The sequence below is a fragment of the Vipera ursinii genome (genome assembly GCF_947247035.1).
Source record: "Vipera ursinii genome assembly, chromosome: 2".
Lineage (NCBI taxonomy): Eukaryota > Metazoa > Chordata > Lepidosauria > Squamata > Viperidae > Vipera > Vipera ursinii.
Window position 1 is genome coordinate 57088594 of NC_139513.1, and position 21170 is coordinate 57109763.

The following is a 21170-nucleotide window of genomic DNA, read 5'->3' on the forward strand; positions in this document are numbered from 1 at the left end:
CCGGAGGATGAGCAGATTTGAATGGTGGTTAACCAAAAGCCCACTGCACCTCTAGACGGATGCAGAGTTTTAGAGATTCCACTATTAATTCAATGTAAGTAAGTAAGTAAGCAAGCAAGCAAATAAATAAATAAATATTCTAATAGCAAATCAATATGCTCTAATTTCTTTGGCTAAATTGTCCCAGGATGCTGATGAATTAAATTTTCAGACTTTACACTTTAAAGTTAGACCTTTATTTTAAAGCCTATGAGAATGTCCCCCCCACCAATATTACCCACTTTGGGCTTGAATAAAAGGAAATGTGTCACAACAAAAACAACTGAGATTGTCTTTTCCAGTTTTGAAAGCTGCCAGATATATTTGGTCAGTTAAACTAAGTTTAAAGTATTAAATTAAGTGGCTAACTTTCCATCCAAATTACATGAGAAATTGATGAGGAATCAACCTAATTTGAAGACTGTTTTACTGAAAGTTTAGGGCCAAGCAAGAGATAAATACCTTACATCAGGATTTTAGACTATGCTGAGTATAACTTAGCTAAAGTATCTGCTTCGCAATACATATAATGAAAACATATTGGTTAAACAATATAATCTAGATACTTCAGTTTCAGAGATACTTGGAATTCTAAAATCTCTAAGAGATACTATACTTGAAGTGAAATCAGTAATCAAATTTAATTCAAAACAAGAATATGATGAAGGTAATTGAAATGTGGAATGAGGAATTGGAATATCCAATTTTAGAAAATCAATGGGTCCAAATTTCAAGAAACATAAAATACATATCTTAAGAATCAATTAAATTCAACAGAAAATAATGTGTTGATTAAGAACCCTGGCTGTACTGATCGCAGAAAAAAATATATTCCCGATGTTAAAGAACACCTTCAAGTTGTATACCTTTATTGGTTTTAAATCTCTATTATAAAAATAAAAAGATGCAGCAATGCATGTTTTTTGGGCTTACTAAATCTAAGGACTGAATTGATGTTATTATATTAATATATGGCTCTTCTTTTTTCTTCTTTAATCACTGTAGTTACATACATAAGAAGAGGAGGAGGAGGAAGAAGAGAACAGAGGCGTTGGTGTGGTGGTAGAGAAATTTATATTTTTTAATTAGATTGTTCATCCAGACTTCATTACTGCACAGGTAATGCAAGGTGGCAAACATACATAATATCCTTTCTCTTTCTATTTTCCCCACAACAGCAACCCAATAAGGTGGGCTGTGCTAAGCGAGTGTGACTAGCCCAAAGTCACCTAGCCAGCTTTCATGGCTGAGACAGAACTAGAACTCACAAACTTTTTAGCTGCTGCCTTAACCACGACATCAAAACAAGCTCCGTTGTTTCATTCTTCTCAAAAGTGAAATTCAATTATTTACAGCTGAGTTTTCAGTTACCAAAAAGTTCAGTTGAATTTCCATTTCTCCATGTGTGACATTCAATTCACCACTACTGCAAGTATTTATACTTGTCTGAGACAATGGTTTATGACTAGGCCAGAGGTCCCCAACCTTCTGGGCACCAGGGACTGGTTTCGTGGAGAGAGGTTTTTCTGCGGAGCGGAGGGTGTGTGGTCTTGTGTGCTGCCTGCATGCTGCGGATGGGGCATTGCTTCTTTTGTGCGGACTGGTTGCTGGCATGCTGCGGCCTGGTACAGGTCCACCGACCAGGGGTTGGGGACCCCTGGACTAGGCCATCCTCACATTTTGAAGGCACTTACCTTATTTTTGACCTCATCTTCCTTGTGAGGTGAGAGGGCTCTATCTGGAGAAACACCTTTTTTCTTGCAAAGGTTACCAGGGCTGTTTCTTTCAACCAACTGAAGCAGCGCCAATTGTCGCTGTGCTTTGTTTTCTTCCCTCTGCTTTTGCTGGAGTCTGGGATATTTCTCAGAGGCCGGAATATATCTTTTGCAAGGTTTGTTTATGTTCCAGTCCACCTTTTTCCCATTTTTTCCCACTGCCTTGGGATGTTTCTGCTTTGGGGAATACTGTTCATTGCGACTGCAACTGCTAATAATATTCTCTTTTTCTGAAATCTTTTTATCTAGATATTGTGCTTCTTTCTTGCTTCTTTTATTGCTGAAGTCCATTATATATTCTACAGCAACATCTGGAGATGCGCAGTCCATTCTTCCTTCCCCAGCTGGTTTAGGGGAAATTTCAGAATCAGTGGGAAAATCAGTGATTGCAAACTCTAGCAAAAAGAAAGTTTAAATAATTCCTTCAAACATCACTCATAATAATTAACACTACTCCAAACATTTTGCTCTGAATGCCAACTAAGTTAAAAAAAAACCCAGCATTAGTAAACAAATTTAAAACTGGGGATGTTTATCCAAATTCGTAAAGTGGCCTTATCCAAGGTGAGTACATGACCACTAAATCCAATGGAAATCATCTCCAATATGATACTGTAGTGAGAGTTACAGTATATTGGTAATAAATCTATTCTAACATAGTTTACCTTATAGAACTGGCAAAGAAACATTTCCTTCCAGGAAAAAAAATAACTTACTAATGCTATCCTACATTTTTTACAAGGGGAAGCGATTTGCTAACCTCCAGATGTTCTAATCTGAGAGACATTTTGGAAGTAGTGTCTAAATCAGTGGCACCAATCTCTAGCCTATCAAAATATATATTTGGTGAACCTGCTTCCTCCTGACAGCTGTCACGCCACTGCATTTTGAACAGAGCGCAGTTTCCGAGCAGCCCAATGGCAGACCCATATAAACTGTGTCACAGAAGGGCACGGTGCAGCAACCATACAATTGTCATATGTCTTTTGAATGACCTGCATTTTCCAATTAATACTTGAAGTAAGGCTGCTTAAGTAAGCTCATTCTATTTACTCTTGTAAGCTAGACAGAACTTTCTGCTCAAACCCCAATTAGTTATTTCACTCTTTTCCCTTGTTATACATGCCCAGTGCCTGCTGGGCACTTAATCCTCTTTAATATGTAATCATCTTTTGATGATGTGTAAACTAAACGGACGCTGTGGATAGAGGGGAAAAGAAAGGCTGCAGGGCTATAAAACTTGCCGAAAGAAAGCAAACTCTTTGTGAGTTAAATTCCAGAGATCATCTCTCTATCTCTTGCACTCACCATGGCAATTGGGAAGGAGCCCTGTAATAATTAATTATGAGAATTTAAATAAACATAATGCTATTTGTATTAGTCCTGGCACCTCCTCTAATATCTTCCTCCTTTGATATCTGATTGTAAATTCTAAACTAGCCAGCAACACAAGAATTCCAGAAAATATTCTCCAGGTCTCATTTACCCAAGAATGTCATCTTGTGGGACTCTCTGCTATCAGTCCTGTGGAACAAGTACAAATAGTTCTCTACTTACAACCACAACTGAGCCCCAAATTTCTGTTGCTAAATCAGACATTTGTCAAGTGAGGTTTGCCCCATTTTATGACCTTTTTTGCCACAGTTGTTAAGTGAACCATTGCAATTGTTAAGTTAGTAACACAGCTGTTAATTGACTGGCTTCTCCATTGACTTTGCTTGTCAGAAGGTCACAAAAGGTGATGATAGGACCCCAGGCCACTGCAATTGTCATAAATATGAGTCAGTTGCCAAGAGTCTGAATTTTAGTCACGTGTCCATGGGGATGCTGCAATGGTCATAAGTATGAAAAATGGTCATAAGTCACTTTTTTCAGTGTTGAGGACTACATATATTCTGCCTCAAAACTTCTCCCTGACCATTTTGTCTTTTAGGACTTGGCTTTTTGTAGTCCAGCTTAGTAATATAATATTTTATGTTTTATTTAAGTACTTTTTAATATTCTGTATTTCACATTGTGATATATTATTGCATATGACACTTTTGTTTTTATTAGTTCCCTCACAGTTGGTTTTTATGATGCATTTCTGTGATGTATTTTTAATCGTCTGTACACTGCTTTGTGTCATTCTATTTTGACAGTTTATACACTGAAATAAACCAGTTCTGGACTCATCTGGCCTGGATATGTATTCAGGCTGAAAAGGGTACAGGTTATCTCTAGGAGCCATTGTAATTGAAGAAAAGGGAGGGAAGTGGATTGAAGTGCAAGTGATCCAGTGTGGCTGGACTGAGAGATGGCTCCTTCAGGAGGGGCTACACAATTGCTTTAAAGGCAGGTGGTACCTACTACTCTTGAAAAAAAGTTTATCGTGAACAGGTTTCAGCCACCACCCCTTATCCAACTGCCCAAAGGAGACAGGTGGGGCACAAATCCAATCCACAGCAGGAAGAACTCGTGCTAAGGGTACCCTATCTACTTCTTCAATTTCTACAAACTCAGAAAATTTCAGATGATCTCTTGAAGTGTTCCTCAAGTCATCTCAGCAAACTGTCCAACTCTGAACAAATGCAAGAGATTTCGTCAAGCTACAAAATCTGTAAAGGCATCACAGAAATGGGTGAGTCTGCTGCACTTAGCAAAAGGGAATGGGGAACCCCAACAAGATTGCTGAACAAGAGTCTGCCAAAGCATTATAGTGTGGAGAAATATGCAAAGAAAAAGTTGTATAATGAATTAATGTACCTGTCTGCACAGCGGTGTCTTTTTGAGGAGAGAAATTAGTTTTCTTTTTCTCATTTGTTTCATTATTAGTCTCTGCAATACAGTGCTTTGGATGATTAGGAATCTCTAAAACCCTATTCAAGTCAGTGTAATTATTCTCCTTTGTAATATCACCTAAAGAGAAGAAAAGTCAAAGAATACTCCAACTCTATACTTAACATTAGTTTAATGCTGAATTTAAACCTTTGTTTTTGTCAATACTTTTAGCATAAATAGCAATAGCACTTAGACTTATATACTGCTTCACAGTGCTTTATAGCCCTCTCTAAGCAGTTTACAGAGTCAGCATATTGCCCCCAACAATCTGGGTCCTCATTTTAGTGACCGTGGAATGATGGAAGGGCGAGTCAACCTTGAGCTGGTGAGAATCGAACTGCTGGCAGTCAGCAGAATTAGCCTGCAATACTGCATTCTAACCACTGTACCACCACAGCTCTTTTACCACTTAGTAAGGCAGGTGGAGGAGTAGGAAGAAGGAAATTTCATGTACATGCATGTGCATTAACTTGTGCATACTTATGAAAATATCACCCCGATATCTGCCAATAAATGGGTCTCTTCAAACCAAAAAGATGGCCCAGTCTAGGTATACAGATTACAAAAGATCAGCATTTTCATCTTTTATTTTTTTTTAAAGAACAGTGTATGTGTAAAATAAAAGAATTCCATACAAACATACAGAAGTATATTCTAAAATAAAAAAATTGAGAAAAAGTGAGGTGGTACTATACTGAAAAATGTTAATATTCTGCTTACTTGTATTTAAATTTAGTTACAATACAGCACAAATAAGAGACTGTATTCAAAGTATTTTCCAAAACATTTTCCAAAATCTGCTGTTTGGGAATCTTTTAGTGTATGTTCTAAAGATGTGTCTCACATCAAGGAACATAGAAACGTATTTTAATTCATTTCTGTATTATTTTTAAGTATGATACTTACCACCACCAAGATTCTTCTGCAGTTTTGAAGTGTCATGTCCTTTCTGAGACAAATCTTTAATTCGCTGCTCTTGCTTTAATCTTTGAGCTAATTCTTGAGCTTTCTGCATTGTTTGATACAACTCATTTGTTTTAAGGGCCATGATTTCCTAATAGAATAAAAAAAGTATAGATACTCAGCAAAAGCATACTGTAAAAATAAATACTAAACCTATTTAAAACACTATCTGTTTCTGTTTGTATAAGATTTTTTTAAAAAGACTGTATGCGTGTCTGAAAGAGATACAAGTATTTAAGATTTTTCTAATGCGATGCTGCCAAGAAAAGTAGATGGTAAATAGCAATTAGAAATGAAAAAGAGACAAATAGAACTGAGAAACTAAATGAGAAAAATATATCAGAGCATTATCCTGGGTCCGGCAATAAACCTCTCTCTATGAATGCACATACACATCATGAGCTTAGCAACCGATGATTCAAGGAAGAGGATCGAACAAGAAAGTTATTTTTATTACAAATGTGGAACATGCTTTTATAATACAAAGCGTCACCTATTACAGAATCTAGAAATTTAGTCATATTTATCAGTCAGTACCAGGGTTTAAATCCTATATCTCTTTCTCTTGCCCATATGTAGTAATAAGATTTTTGCCATCTGTTTTTAAGTCTCGAATGTTGCACAATGTTTTGATAAGTTTTGTTTGGGCTTAATTCTAGCTTTGCTAATCTCAGCCCTCACTGAACAAGCAAACAAGGACAAAAACATAAATAAAGAATTCAGGAATACCTTGCTGCTTAAGTGGAATTTTTTCAATTTCAGCTAATCTTTGATATTTCTTCAACCTGAGAGTAAATAAACCCAGCTTAAACAGAAACCTGTCAGACAGGCATAAACAATATTTTGGCCCAATCCTATGAAGATTTCTTAATAATTTTTAAAAATCTCTCCAATCTCTGCAATTTCACCAAACTTTATCCTAAAGTATCTTCAGAGCTACAAAGCCATTGAATCAGAGCCCTTCTCTTCACTGTGGTTTTTAATAAACAGAAAGTTCTCATCTGGGACCTCCGCTCTGTCGATGGCGGCCGTTTCGGCCGTCAGCCCCGTTGTTTTCCGTTCGAGCCGCTAAAACAGCGACGATCAGCTGTTTTGCAGCTCGGAAACCCTCTCCTCGGGAGAAGAGGGGGGTGAGCGTTTAGGTAGGGGTAGAGCTCCCCTAGACCACCAGAGTTCAAATTCTGGGGGTTGAAGGGTGAGAGCCCCCCCGAAGCCTGAATAAGCTCCGGACTCCGGGACTCCTCTGCTCCAAGACTTTGGAGCGGAGCAGGACGCTGCAACCATCCCTGCAATCAATAATTAACTTTGGATCACCTGGATGCAGGCAGAGCTGTGCAGGAGAATATTGAAATAGCAAGTACCGTATATACTTGAGTATAAGCCGAATTTTTCAGCCCACTTTTTGGGCTGAAAAATTCCACTTCGGCTTATACTCCAGTCAACAAAAAAAACTTACCGAGGACTTGTGCGCGGCCGAGGCTTTGGTGCTTCCGGGATTGCGCGCACCTCTCCCAAGCCACCGCCGTCCGGAGACCTGCCGAAGTTTGGGGAGGTTTGGGGAGGTGCGCGCGCACCTCCCCAAACCTCCCCAAACGTCGGCAGGTCTCCGGATCTCCGTGCCTTGCCTGCCTGCTTCTTTCCGCTGCGGAAAGAAGCAGGCAGGCAGGGCACGGAGATCCGGAGACCTGCTGACGTTTGGGGAGGTTTGGGGAGGTGCGCACGCACCTCCCCAAATCTCCCCAAACTTCGGCAGGTCTCCGGACGGCGGCGGCTTGGGAGAGGTGCGCGCGATCCTGGAAGCACCGAAGCCTCGGCCGCACGCAAGTCCTCGGTAAGCTCCGGGCGGTCACTTGCTTCGCGTCTCCTGAGGGAAGGGGGGGGGACTGGAGCGGGCGTGTTTCCTCGCCTGCTGGGCGCCGCGATTTGCCCGGGGAACGCGCGGGCCCCGAATGGCAGCGTGGAGCGAGGAAGCGGACAGCCAGGGCTTCCCTGAGAGCCGCGGCCACACAGGGTATTCCTGTGTATTCAGGCTTGCAAAATGGCGGATCGAGCCTCTGCTGGCGGCGGAGGCTAGCAGAACGGTGGATCGGCTTATACTCGAGTCACGAACTTTTTCCAGTTTTTGGGGGTGAAAATGGGGGTCTCGGCTTATACTCGAGTCGGCTTATACTCAAGTATATACGGTACTTGAACTTTAACTCTGTTTACTTTGAAAGAAAAAGTTGCAAGTGGTGTGGAAAGTGAAAGTGCGCAACAGAAATTAACTAGGTGTTAAGATGGCTTCTAAACCAACTAAAGTTCCTAGAAGTGCTGGTACCTCACCAGTTCAGCATTCTTCACTACAGGCTTTGATGCCTCCCCCTGTGGCACCTGCTCCCGCATTAACAATAAAAGATTTACAAGATGCTTTAAAAATACAATCTCAGCAAATAGCTGAATTTATTGAGGAGAAGAATACTGAAATAAGAGCAGACATTTTAGCTGCATTTCAAGGGCTTGCAGTCTTTACTGAGCGTCTGGATGATCGCATGGAAGAGCTCAATCAAAATAATTTGAGATTAGATGCTAAAATGTTGGAAGCTGAAAATGTGATATCTTTCAGCTTCAAATGTAAAATTATACAAAAATAATTATACAAAAATAAAAATACAAAAAGAGTTAGATAGTTGGAAAAAATTACAATTATCCTTATTGGGAAGAATTGCAGCAGTAAAAATGAATGTTTTGCCAAAATTTTTATTTTTGTTTCAAATGATACCTATACTTAAAAAAGATTCAAATTTGGAGGAACGGCAGAAAGGTATTAATAAGTTTGTTTGGGCAGGGAAAAGACCAAGAGTTAAATTTAAGCTAATGCAAGATGTACGTGAAAGAGGTGGTCTTAAAATGCCCAATTTTAAATTATATTATGAGGCTGCTGCTTTATCATCAATTAGTGATTGGTTTAATTTAACACAAGGGAGATTATTGAATATTGAAGGTTATGATTTGTTATTTGGTTGGCATGCATATTTATTGTATGACAAGAAGGTGGATAATGTTTTTAAGACACATATATTAAGGTATGCTCTGTTGCGAGTTTGGAAAAAATATCGACATAAGTAAAATTATAAAATACCAATTTGGGCAATACCTAAACATGCAATAGAAAATATAAATGTGGGATTTAAACATGATGTGATTACATATAAAGAAATTCTTAGGATGGAAAGGAATGTATGGCAATTAAAGCCATATAATATTTTAAAAGAAGGGAAAATAGTAGAAACTTGGTTTCAGTATGGGCAGTTACAAGCAAGATGGAAAGAAGATCAGAAAGTTGGTATTTTGATAACTGATGGAAATTTGGTAAAACAAATTAGAGATCAAGGTCAAGCACATATAAGAAGGATATATAATGCATTGATAGAAATTGACTCAGAAACGGAACTTGTTAAAGATTGTATGATAAAGTGGGCCCAGAATTTTCAGGAGGTTATAACAATGGATACTTGGGAAAAGATATGGGTCAGAAATGTAAAATTTACACAGGCACAAAATTTAAGAGAGAATTTTTATAAAATGTTTTATAGATGGCATTTAGATCCTAAAAAAATTAGCAAGTATGTATCCAAACTGCCAGCCTACATGTTGGAGGTGTGGTTGTGAGGATGCAACGTATTATCATATATGGTGGACTTGTAAAAAAGTTAAAGCTTTTTGGATTAAAGTTTGGTGGAATATGCAGAAGATATTAAAGAAAAAGATAAGGTTTTCTCCACAGTTATTTCTGTTGGGTATTATTACAGATTGTACTGTCATAGATACTAAATTGATGTTGAATTTAATTACGGCAGCAAGACTTTTAGTAGCGCAATATTGGAAGAAGGAGGAACTGCCTACTATAGAAGAGTGGACTTTGAAAGTTTCAAACCTGGCGGAAATGGCAAAGATTTCAGCATATCTGAAAGAACAATCGCAACAGAGATATATTGTGGAATGGAAAAGATGGATTGAGTATATTCAGAATATATATGGGACTAAAAAGTTTCATTTAGCATATGAATAAGTATTAGTATTATATGATGTATTATTAGTTATTCATTATTTGGTAGTAATTTAGCTATGTTTAAGGGGAATTAAAGAGCGATAGAATTTAATATGGTTTTTTTTAGTTAGTTAGCATATTTTAGCTTAAGTTTGTAAAGTTGATACCCTGTATTCAGCTCTGGGAAGTCGGGGGGGGGAGGGGAGGGCAAGGGAGGGTAAGGGGGAGGGGAGGGGGAGGGAGTGAGTTTATGTTTTTAAAAATGTATTTTAAAACTCTTCAATAAAAAAAGAAAATTCTCATCTGCACCAAATATCACTTATCTGAGGCTGATGTGGATTGGTAGTTTATTGCCATGGAACATCTGAATGTTTACCTCTTTTTGTTTCTGCTTTAGCAGATCTTCTTCAAACTGTTTCTTCATCGATTCCTGTTCTCTGGCAAGCCGGCGCTCTTCTTCTTGTTCTTCCAACCTTCTTTGTTCTTCTTCCATCTGTTTCTTCTTTCGCTTTTCTTCCACTTGCGCCATTATAGCTTTCTAGAAAACCAAATTTATAAAATGTTTTAATCTGCACTAAAAACTTCCACCTTCTTACTTTCTTTTGCTTAGGTTTTTTGACTCTGAGTCATTACAGCTTTATATAGGTCTTAAGTATAATGGATTTAAAATAAGAATATATACAGAAAAACATATACAGTAGAGCTACTGGGACTAACAAAAATCATTGCATTAAATCTGAAGGCTTCTTCAAGCAAATTTAGAAAAGGTTTCTCAAAGGGGAAGTCAAAAGCAACAACAAGGAGATGGTGCTTTCCAAGTTTCTACGACAAAACTAGCATAGTTTTGTTTAGTACAATTTCTGCCTAAATGGATCTATGAAAATGTAGTTTACAAATAAACAACAAAAAAGATGATGAAAACATGGGTTTCAAAATATACCTCCATTCTTAAAATTATAAAATTCTGATAACATCAGGCTCACTTAAAATTTCAGAGAAGAAATAATACAGATAAGACTGCATTACTGAGACCTAGGAAGTGTATCTGTCATAAATGAACCTATTTAAAAAGAATTAGGTTTAAGCTGAAAAAACCTGCATCATGGTCCTAATCCCATTATAAACTTCATTCGATTGGCACAGTTCAAGTTACTTGTTCCATTTGTTTTGTGTTTTTTCATCCAATGCTAATGCTTTCTCCACTTATGGAAAAACATAAATCAACAAACCAGAAAGGCAACATTATAGTGATTACCTGATGCTCTAATTGTTTTTGTCGTCGTCTCCCTCGTTCCTCAATTTGAACAGGATCCAGAAGAGCAGTCATTGAACGAAGGTAACTTATCAGCAGAAGAGAATTTGGTAAGATGCATACACAAATTGTAGCTCTTTGTCACAAAACACCACATCTTTTCATAGAATCTCCATCTTCCTATTTCCCCCTCCCCCCAATATTTTCCAGGGCCACTTTTTCACATTTAATTATGGGACTAAGAGATCTGAAATCAGTTATAGGAGGCCTACCTGAAGAAGTTAGAAACCAACAAAGAAACAGATGAAGCAAAAATAAAACTACATTAATTTAATAGAGCAGATTTTAAGTTTCCTAGGATTTTTCAGTAGAGGTCTATATACCTGCCTCAATCAGAAAATTCAGTTCTATAGTCCTCGTTACCCCAACAATTTGCAGCCAGCTCTGAGTGGAGAAAAATAAACTTCTAACTTCCTTTCCCAGTCTGAATTCTCCCCCACCCTTGGTGGCGATGGAAAATACAATGAAATACTTGAATTTGTCAACTACCCGCAACCCCCTTAATCCACAAACATTCAAAAGTATTGTAAAAAGGCCCTGTGACATTTCAGGAGACCAGAGACTATATTAAAAATAATTTCACATAAGTAGCTTTATTCCCTAAGAAGTAAGTAAAGGTAAAGGTAAAGGTTCCCCCGCACATTCGTGCTAGTCGTTTCCGACTCTAGGGGCCGGTGCTCATCTCCGTTTCAAAGCCGAAGAGCCAGCGCTTGTCCGAGGACGTCTCCGTGGTCATTTGGCCGGCATGACTAGACGCCAAAGGCACACGGAACGCTGTTACCTTCCCACCGGAGTGGTCCCTATTTTTCTACTTGCATTTTTATGTGCTTTCGACCTGCTAGGTTGGCAGAGTAACAGGCGCTCACTCTGCTACGCGGCACTCGGGATTCGACCCGCCAAACAAGCTCAGCGTCCTAACCCACTGAGCCACCGCGTCCCTTCTCCCTAAGAAGTACATATAGTTAAAATGAGACAAATCTCAAGAAAAAAAGATATTCCACAGTAATGCATTTAAATAGAGTTGCAACTACAACTACAATTCATTTATTGAAAGAACAGTTTTATAGATTATGCTAGTTAATGCCTGGTTGCAACCTGGAAGGAAAAGTTTAGGAAATCACCTGGCTTTTTGATTTGGCTCTGAAATATTGTTTCCAACTGCTTTTCCTGGAATATCTATCTCTGTAGGTGTGAGACGAGACAAAGGTGAAGTTGTACAAGCTGTATGGTCCTGGGAGAGCTGTATAGCCTCAGGAGTCTTTTGATATGTTGTATTTAAAGGATATTGTGTAAATGAATTCATATGATTCTTGAAAGAATCAAAATGTATTGTCCATTTGTCATGCTCGTCACCCTAAAGAAATATAAAGAAAATAGTATTTAAATATATGATCACCTGTTCTCTTACGAAGCTCAAGCAAAAGTGTTAGGTGCACAATAGAAGCACAGAACAGGGTGCTTAGCTGTTAGACTGAAGCTCAGAAGCTTTCTTAAATGTTGGACTATTAGGGATCAGCCCTATTATTTAGGTACCTGCAAGGATTGATCAATATAATAATAATAGTAATAAGTTGGAAGGGACCTTGGAGGTCATCTAGTCCAACCCCCTGCTAAGGCAGGAAACCCTATACCATTTCAGACAAATGGCTGTCCAGTCTCTTCCCTCTCCCTATATAAATAGGGAGACCAAGTTAGGATCTTACAAATCTAAATTAGATTTCAGAATACCACTGGGAACTGACTCAAGGAACAGATCAATCCAAATGCTTTGTCTCGTTATCAATTGTTCCATAAATTTGGATGTCTGAAGTGACGGCAGGAGGCCAGTCAGAAAGGCTCTGAGATTATGGGCAAGAGATCTGAATCTCTAAAGTGGATATTAAACAGGGCCATAGAAATATTCATCCCTCATCTTAAGTGGACTGAACACTCTGTCTCATCTGGGGGAACTGTTTTAATAACATATAACCAAAATACTGGGACTTTTAAGATGGCTTCTGCCAATTTCTTCCAAATAGCTTTTTGTATTTCCATTTTTCTCTTTTTTTTCTTCCATAGGGCTATATATTCTTGTTTCAGGACACAGATGTAAAGAATGTTCATTATTGAGCTTCAGGGTCTTGGATACTCCAACAACTTTTGACTAGCTGTGAGGCATATTTTGTTGAATCGAGGAGACAGGGAATTAGGACTGAATTAGTATAATTAAGTTATTAGTATAATTAGTATAATATTGTAAGTATAATATTACATCTCAAAAATTCCAATGAAATATATTAGCCTATATAGGCATCCTTCACAGACTGTTTGAATTCAGAAATGTTTCATGTATTGACAAACTGTTCAGAAGCATTTATAGATTTCACTGGACCATTTTTTGGAGGGTTCTTGAACTGAGTAACCAAGATTCTGTATGATAGTTGGAATGTTTATTTTTACTAGGTCATTTGAACATGCACGTTTTGTACTTAAGTTGATAGATGCTTTTATTAGATGTTCTATTTTTCCTTATTTAAAGTGGCCTTTATATCTAGGACTACCTTCAAAAAATTACATTTTTCTTCCATTTTTCGTAGCTTGTCAGCTTCCTTTTGCTTATCAAGCTCTTCAAGCCATTTTTTCTGTTGCTCACGTTTCACAGCACTAAAAGGATGCTCTACTGGTGTTGCTTCCTAAAAGAAGAATGCTGGTTATTTTCATTACCCCTTTACTTTTGTCAATAGGTAAACATACATGTACATAAAAAGGAAGAAGTTAAATAAATTCAGTTTATCCAATTTGACTTTAATCTTTAGCTTTTGCACTACATATTGTGGATAATGATCATAATATTTCTGATTGCAATTTAAGGTACTGACACCTCTTGTCTTTGAACTAATTACTTCCTCAAGATGGGTGCATTAAAATCCTTGCTGAGCCATCAAATAGTTGGAGCTTGAAATATTTATTAAGTGGGGACATTTTAATTTTAAACTTTAATTATAATTACTGGCTGTTTTGAATATACAGGTAGTCCTCAACTTACAACCATTGGTTTAAGCGACCACTTGAAGTTACAATAGCACTGAAGAAATTAACTTATGTCTGGTCCCAATTGTAGTTGTAAGCTGAAAACTACCTATATATCTGTATCTATACCTATCATTTTTGACATATATTCTTATGTTTCTGAATAACTTACCTAAGTACAGGAATTTTATGATGCAAAATAAAGAGTTAAAAATAGCGTACAGTCAGTATGGAGCAGTTGTTGATGAATGTATCTGGTTTGAAAGTTGCATTTTGTAACTTACATCTTGGATCATTTATTATAAAATCAAGTCAGAAATACTTTTCGGCAAGCAAAGTGAATGAATGAACAATAAATGAAATCAATCTGAAACAAGTACAAGTTTGCTAATGTAATAAGACTTTCTCTTCATTTTCCTACAGTTTGTGTCACTCCCAAGCCTTCTCCAAACATCTCTCAATCCCCTGAAACAGAATTGGAAAATGCAGTGTGGATGCATAAGGAACTGGCCCATCCCCTTCTACTGGTAGGAGCAGCATCAGGACCAGTTAACTTCATTTTTGCATTTTCTGCATATCCTTTAACTATAACTAACTTAGTACTCATGTGAAGTACGGTCCAAAGTGGATTCATTCAATTTGCTTTAAAAGTATATCAAATGATGTCCTATAAGCCAATCTCTTAGAAACTGCCAAAGGAAGGCATTCCATGAGTAGAAAATCTTAAAAATACAGAACAATGCGCAGAAATCCGTTCTTACCCCTAGCACAAATGCTGTTCGAATAGCAGCTGGCAAATCAGGAGAACTGAAACTAGAAAACTGTTCAGTTCGACTACTAGACACACTGGGAGAAGTTTCACTGGGCTCAAAGGTTGAAGTTCTAAGACTATGGATATCTTCTGCTGCAGGAGACAAGTTGTCTGATGATGTCATCTATAACAAGGTATCTTGGTGAATTCAAACATTATACATTAAGAGGAATGCAAAAACCAATTACAACATTATAAGTGATCATCTATGATGTAATTAATTTTACCCACAAAATAATATCAGCTACCTCCTATATTATGCATCATACCTAAATCTAGGAAAGTTTGGGAAACAACGTCCTCAGGTTGTGATAATGCCTTATGGGTTCAGTAGCAATAAATAAATAAATGCAAGTTAAATTTTATTTAACAACATAGAGACAGAAGTATATATATATAAGCATTTTTCTTACAAGCAATGGATACAGTAAGCTTGTTTTATTTTTTTACCTTTACTTGATGACTGTTTTGTCTTTTTTCTAAGCAGCTTTTCACTGTGTCAACTGCCTGCCTCTGGTGGTATCTGGACTCTGTTTCCAAAGTTTCTTTTAGTTTCTTCTTTAAAGCTACCTGTTCATCTTTCAAGACAGAAATAATCATTACAGTCACTCATTAAATAATGGTTGATCACGATGGAAGTGAGACTAGACATGTCCTTGGCTTTGTATATTACCCTTCTTCCATGTCTTTCTAGCATAACAAGATGACTTGAGCTTTCTCTTAACATCCTTTATTAAGATCACATGTAATTTAGCCTACACTCATGTCCTAAACTCTAGTTGTGTTAGTTATCATTTGTTGTGAAACAAATCCATTTCTTAAGTCATAATTTTAAATGGCTTAGAAGTAACATGTTCAACGCTAGAAGTTTCAGTTAATAATAAATGAATCAACTGCACCAGAGACAGAATTTAAGGATGTATTTTATTTTATTGTTTATAAAGCCATTGGGAAGTTATTTACTCTCTCCCAGGAAATTGAAAATGGAGAAATTTTAACTGGCTAACAGAGATCACATACAATCACTCAATTCAGTTAGTCTAAACAAGGGAACTATCATTCTTTTTTCTACTTCTGTGAAACATAAGAATCACACCATTCTTTTCCAGGATACAGGAGTGAGACAGTAAGCCAAATGAATTGTAGCATGAGGTATAGAAAAGGGGAAAAAAAAGAAAGAAAAAAATCTAATTTATTTCAACCATTCACTATATCTCTCCATTTTTTTACCCTTGTGTATTATCTTTGCTTCTCCCATATCCATATACTATTTCAGGGGTGTCAAACTAAATTTCATTGAGGGCCGCATCAGCATTGCGGTTGCCCTCAAGGGGCCGGGTGGGTATGGCCAGGGTGGGCGTGGCCTACTGGGTGGGCGTGGCTGGAGTGCGTATGGCCTACTGGGTGGGCATGGCCAGCTCTACAACGTTCGCATGAAGGGTGCCTATGGGGGCCTGGGCAGGAGTGGGACAGATCTGAGGGTCTCTGGCAGAAGGAGGGTTTCTGGGCCAGGGCCAAGGCAGTGGGGGCCGTTCCCTCTGTTTCCAGGGTGGCTTCGCGAGCCACATGAAACCACTTTGCGGGCCGCATCCGGCCCCCGGGCCTTGTGTTTGACATGTCTGTACTATTTTCTTCAATATTCTGGATGAGGGCCAAGTAATCTCTAGATTACAGATTTCTTTTAACTGTTTTACTTTCAGTAAAACTGCTTGTAAGAAGAGCATAGCCAACAATATACTTTATTAAATAATAAATAAAAATAGTAATAAAATAGGTGTTATTGGAGCACCACTTGAATACAATGGCATTGACAAAATCACCACCAATCAATTGCAAAAGGCAGCCTTGCTCAAAACAGCTTACATTCTGCAACGATATCTCTAACACCACTGAACATCCACATCTGCTATCCCAGGTCCTTAGAAAGGACAGGTAGACAAAAATGCCAAATCCATCTAAACATCTGGCTGACTATGCAATCAACCATAAAATTACAATAATCTCAATTAACAGTGGCATTCATGGTGTTGCATCTCATCCAGACAACACTATATATAGAAGATCTTGTGGACTAACCACCTTTTAACAAGTGCTTTTCTGCCATGCTTCTTTGGCCATCTTATCACAAAGCATTAACTGTTTTCCATCAACCACTTAGGCTTCTTGATGAAAAAAATTACTGGTACTTGCTTTATCAATCTTCTGCCATTGTTCTTTCACGTTTTACTGCATTCCAAGCTGGGGTCCAAAAGATAGTATCCATTGTCACAAGCACCCTCAAGGCAAACAGCTTTGACCAGGTCATTGCAGCTCCTACAGTGCTTCAGCACCATAGATGTTCCTCACTGTCCTCTAGTACAGGGAGTGCAGAATTATTAGGCAAATGAGTATTTTGACCACATCATCCTCTTTATGCATGTTGTCTTACTCCAAGCTGTATAGGCTCGAAAGCCTACTACCAATTAAGCATATTAGGTGATGTGCATCTCTGTAATGAGAAGGGGTGTGGTCTAATGACATCAATACCCTGTATCAGGTGTGCATAATTATTAGGCAACTTCCTTTCCTTTGGCAAAATGGGTCAAAAGAAGGACTTGACAGGCTCAGAAAAGTCAAAAATAGTGAGATATCTTGCAGAGGGATGCAGCACTCTTAAAATTGCAAAGCTTCTGAAGCGTGATCATCGAACAATCAAGCGTTTCATTCAAAATAGTCAACAGGGTCGCAAGAAGCGTGTGGAGAAACCAAGGCGCAAAATAACTGCCCATGAACTGAGAAAAGTCAAGCGTGCAGCTGCCAAGATGCCACTTGCCACCAGTTTGGCCATATTTCAGAGCTGCAACATCACTGGAGTGCCCAAAAGCACAAGGTGAGACATGGCCAAGGTAAGAAAGGCTGAAAGACGACCACCACTGAACAAGACACACAAGCTGAAACGTCAAGACTGGGCCAAGAAATATCTCAAGACTGATTTTTCTAAGGTTTTATGGACTGATGAAATGAGAGTGAGTCTTGATGGGCCAGATGGATGGGCCCGTGGCTGGATTGGTAAAGGGCAGAGAGCTCCAGTCCGACTCAGACGCCAGCAAGGTGGAGGTGGAGTACTGGTCTGGGCTGGTATCATCAAAGATGAGCTTGTGGGGCCTTTTCGGGTTGAGGATGGAGTCAAGCTCAACTCCCAGTCCTACTGCCAGTTTCTGGAAGACACCTTCTTCAAGCAGTGGTACAGGAAGAAGTCTGCATCCTTCAAGAAAAACATGATTTTCATGCAGGACAATGCTCCATCACACGCGTCCAAGTACTCCACAGCGTGGCTGGCAAGAAAGGGTATAAAAGAAGGAAATCTAATGACATGGCCTCCTTGTTCACCTGATCTGAACCCCATTGAGAACCTGTGGTCCATCATCAAATGTGAGATTTACAAGGAGGGAAAACAGTACACCTCTCTGAACAGTGTCTGGGAGGCTGTGGTTGCTGCTGCACGCAATGTTGATGGTGAACAGATCAAAACACTGACAGAATCCATGGATGGCAGGCTTTTGAGTGTCCTTGCAAAGAAAGGTGGTTATATTGGTCACTGATTTGTTTTTGTTATGTTTTTGAATGTCAGAAATGTATATTTGTGAATGTTGAGATGTTATATTGGTTTCACTGGTAAAAATAAATAATTGAAATGGGTATATATTTGTTTTTTGTTAAGTTGCCTAATAATTATGCACAGTAATAGTCACCTGCACACACAGATATCCCCCTAAAATAGCTATAACTAAAAACAAACTAAAAACTACTTCCAAAAATATTCAGCTTTGATATTAATGAGTTTTTTGGGTTCATTGAGAACATGGTTGTTGTTCAATAATAAAATTAATCCTCAAAAATACAACTTGCCTAATAATTCTGCACTCCCTGTATTCAACAGCACCATGGGTACATAAAATAGGGCTCAAAGCCAGCATTTCCTTATCTTCCAGTTTGACTTTGCTCTTTTATCTCAGTAATCCTTCAGAACACAGCTCAAAGCCTCACAAACCACATACCCTAGCAACCAACAATCCTCAATACCAGTACTAGTACACAAACCCTTTCTAAACTCTAAAGGAGTCTCTGGAAATAAAATCTGCAAATCCAGCTGACACTCTTCTTTCTAATCTAAAAACAAATGTGCTGGTGCCATTTTATTTCTCTTGCTGGCATAGAATAGGGTGAGCATACTTGGGGTCTGGCTGCACTTGCTGCACACTAGGTAAGATGTGCCAGAACTGACTGGGACAATCTTTATTATTACAAAAGATGTAACATATAGAAGAGATGTAAGTAAGACTAGAAACTAGCGTACCACATCTTTTTTATCTTTTTAAAAAGCACTATAGGGAAAAAAGACTTGTAAATGGTGCATGTGTCTTAGATAATTGTTATTTGATTTCTATACTTACTAAGATTAAAAAATAATGAAAAAGATTAAAATATCAAAACATTTAAACACTGATCAATGAAATCTGTACTACTAGAAAAAGAGTATACTACTAGGATCAAAACCAGAAGTAATAATAATAATAATAATAATAATAATAATAATAATAATAATAATAATAATAATAATAATAATAATAAAAAATTTAATTTCTATACCGCCCTTCTCCTGAAGGACTCAGGGCGGTGTACAGGGCAAATACAGTAAAAATACAATGTACAAAAGTTAAAAAAGAATTAAATAATACAGCCCAATTCCAATAAAATTAATACAGTTAATATTAAAAAACCCGAAACCCATCAGACCAGGCCGGCTTGTTCAAATAAGTATGTTTTTAGGTCACATCGGAAGGAGCGAAGGTCAGGAACCGTCTGGAGCTCCACCGGTAAACGGTTCCAAAGGTCTGGCGCGCCCACAGAGAACGCCCTCCCCCTGGGGGCCGCCAGCCGACACTCTTTGACTGACGGCACCCTAAGGAGGCCCTCTCTGTGGGAGCGCACTGGACAAAGGGAAGTCAATGCCGGCAGCAGGTGCTCCCGTAGGTAATCCGGACCCATGCCATTTAGGGCTTTATAGGTCATAACCAGCACCTTGAATCTTACCCGGAGGGCAACCGGAAGCCAATGCAGCTCGCGGAGTAGAGGTGTTACATGGGAGTATTGGGAAACCCCCACCACCACTCGCACAGCTGCATTCTCCACCAGCTGAAGCCTCTGAGTAGTCCTCAAGGGCAGCCCCATGTAGAGAGCATTGCAGTAGTCCAAACGGGAGGTCACGAGCGCATGAGTGACTGTGTGCAAGGCATCTCGGTCCAGATAGGGCCGCAACTGGCGCACCAGGCGAACCTGGGCAAAGGCCCCCCTAGTCACAGCTCCTATATGATCTTCCAAAGAGAGCTGTGAGTCTAGGAGGACACCCAAGTTGCGAGCCCTATCTACGGGGGGTAATATCTCACCCCCCATGGTTAGAGATGGAATAATCTGAATTTCCCAAGATGCCGGCACCCACAGCCACTCAGTCTTGTCAGGGTTGAGCTGAAGCCTGTTCCTCCCCATCCAGACCCGAACCGCTTCCAGGCAACGGAACATCACATCGAGGGCATCACTGGGGTGGTTTGGGGTAGAGATGAAAAGCTGGGTATCATCAGCATATTGATAATACCCAACCCCAAAACCACGAATGATCTCACCCAGTGGCTTCATATAGATGTTGAACAAGAGAGGCGAGAGGACCGACCCGAGGAACTCCACAAACGAGAGGCCTCGAGGTCGACCTCTGCCCCCCTGCCAACACCGACTGCAAACGTCTCAGAAGGTAGGAGAACCACTGAAGAACAGTGCCTCCCACTCCCAACCCCCTGAGACGCCGCAGCAAGATACCATGGTCGATGGTATCAAAAGCCGCTGAGAGGTCTAATAGGACTAGGACAGAGGAGCAGCCCCTGTCCCGAGCCCGCCAGAGATAATTCACCAGAGCGACCAATGCCGTCTCCGTGCTGTGCCCGGGCCTGAAACCCGATTGGTACGGGTCCAGATAATCAGCTTCCTCCAGGAACAACAGGAGCTGATGCGCCATCACGCTCTCAACAACCTTTGCAAGAAAGCGAAGGTTGGAGACCGGACGAAAGTTGTTTAATACAGGTGGATCCAAGGCAGGCTTCTTGAGGAGAGGTCTCACCACCGCCTCCTTCAAGGCGGCAGGAAAACTACCCTCACTCAAGGAAGCAGTTATCACTGCCTGGATCCAGCCTCGTGTCCCATCCGGAGCTGCATAAACCAGCCAGGAGGGGCACGGGTCCAATAAACACGTGGTGGAGCTCAGCTTCCCCATGATACTGTCCACATCGTCCAGGGTCACCCACCTGTATTTCAGAAACAAAATATTTGTTAAGGTTAGATGCTAATTATCAACTGCATAATCTAGAAATATAGCAAATTACACAG

The 21170-nt window shown here is 39.3% G+C and overlaps 1 protein-coding gene across 2 annotated transcripts in view; it reads right to left on the bottom strand.

The window, feature by feature from the left end:
• CCDC66 (coiled-coil domain containing 66) overlaps positions 1–21170 on the bottom strand; it is a 45846-nt gene that overhangs the window by 11989 nt on the left and 12687 nt on the right. For both annotated transcript variants that reach the window (XM_083352225.1, XM_083352226.1), the window contains 9 exons: positions 15207–15334; positions 14707–14880; positions 13477–13608; positions 12058–12290; positions 10880–10964; positions 10001–10162; positions 5541–5688; positions 4560–4712; positions 1734–2209 (listed from right to left, as the gene is read on the bottom strand). In XM_083352225.1, the coding sequence (XP_083208351.1) occupies positions 1734–2209; positions 4560–4712; positions 5541–5688; positions 10001–10162; positions 10880–10964; positions 12058–12290; positions 13477–13608; positions 14707–14880; positions 15207–15334 (1691 nt within the window). The remainder of the gene's footprint in view (positions 1–1733; positions 2210–4559; positions 4713–5540; positions 5689–10000; positions 10163–10879; positions 10965–12057; positions 12291–13476; positions 13609–14706; positions 14881–15206; positions 15335–21170) is intronic.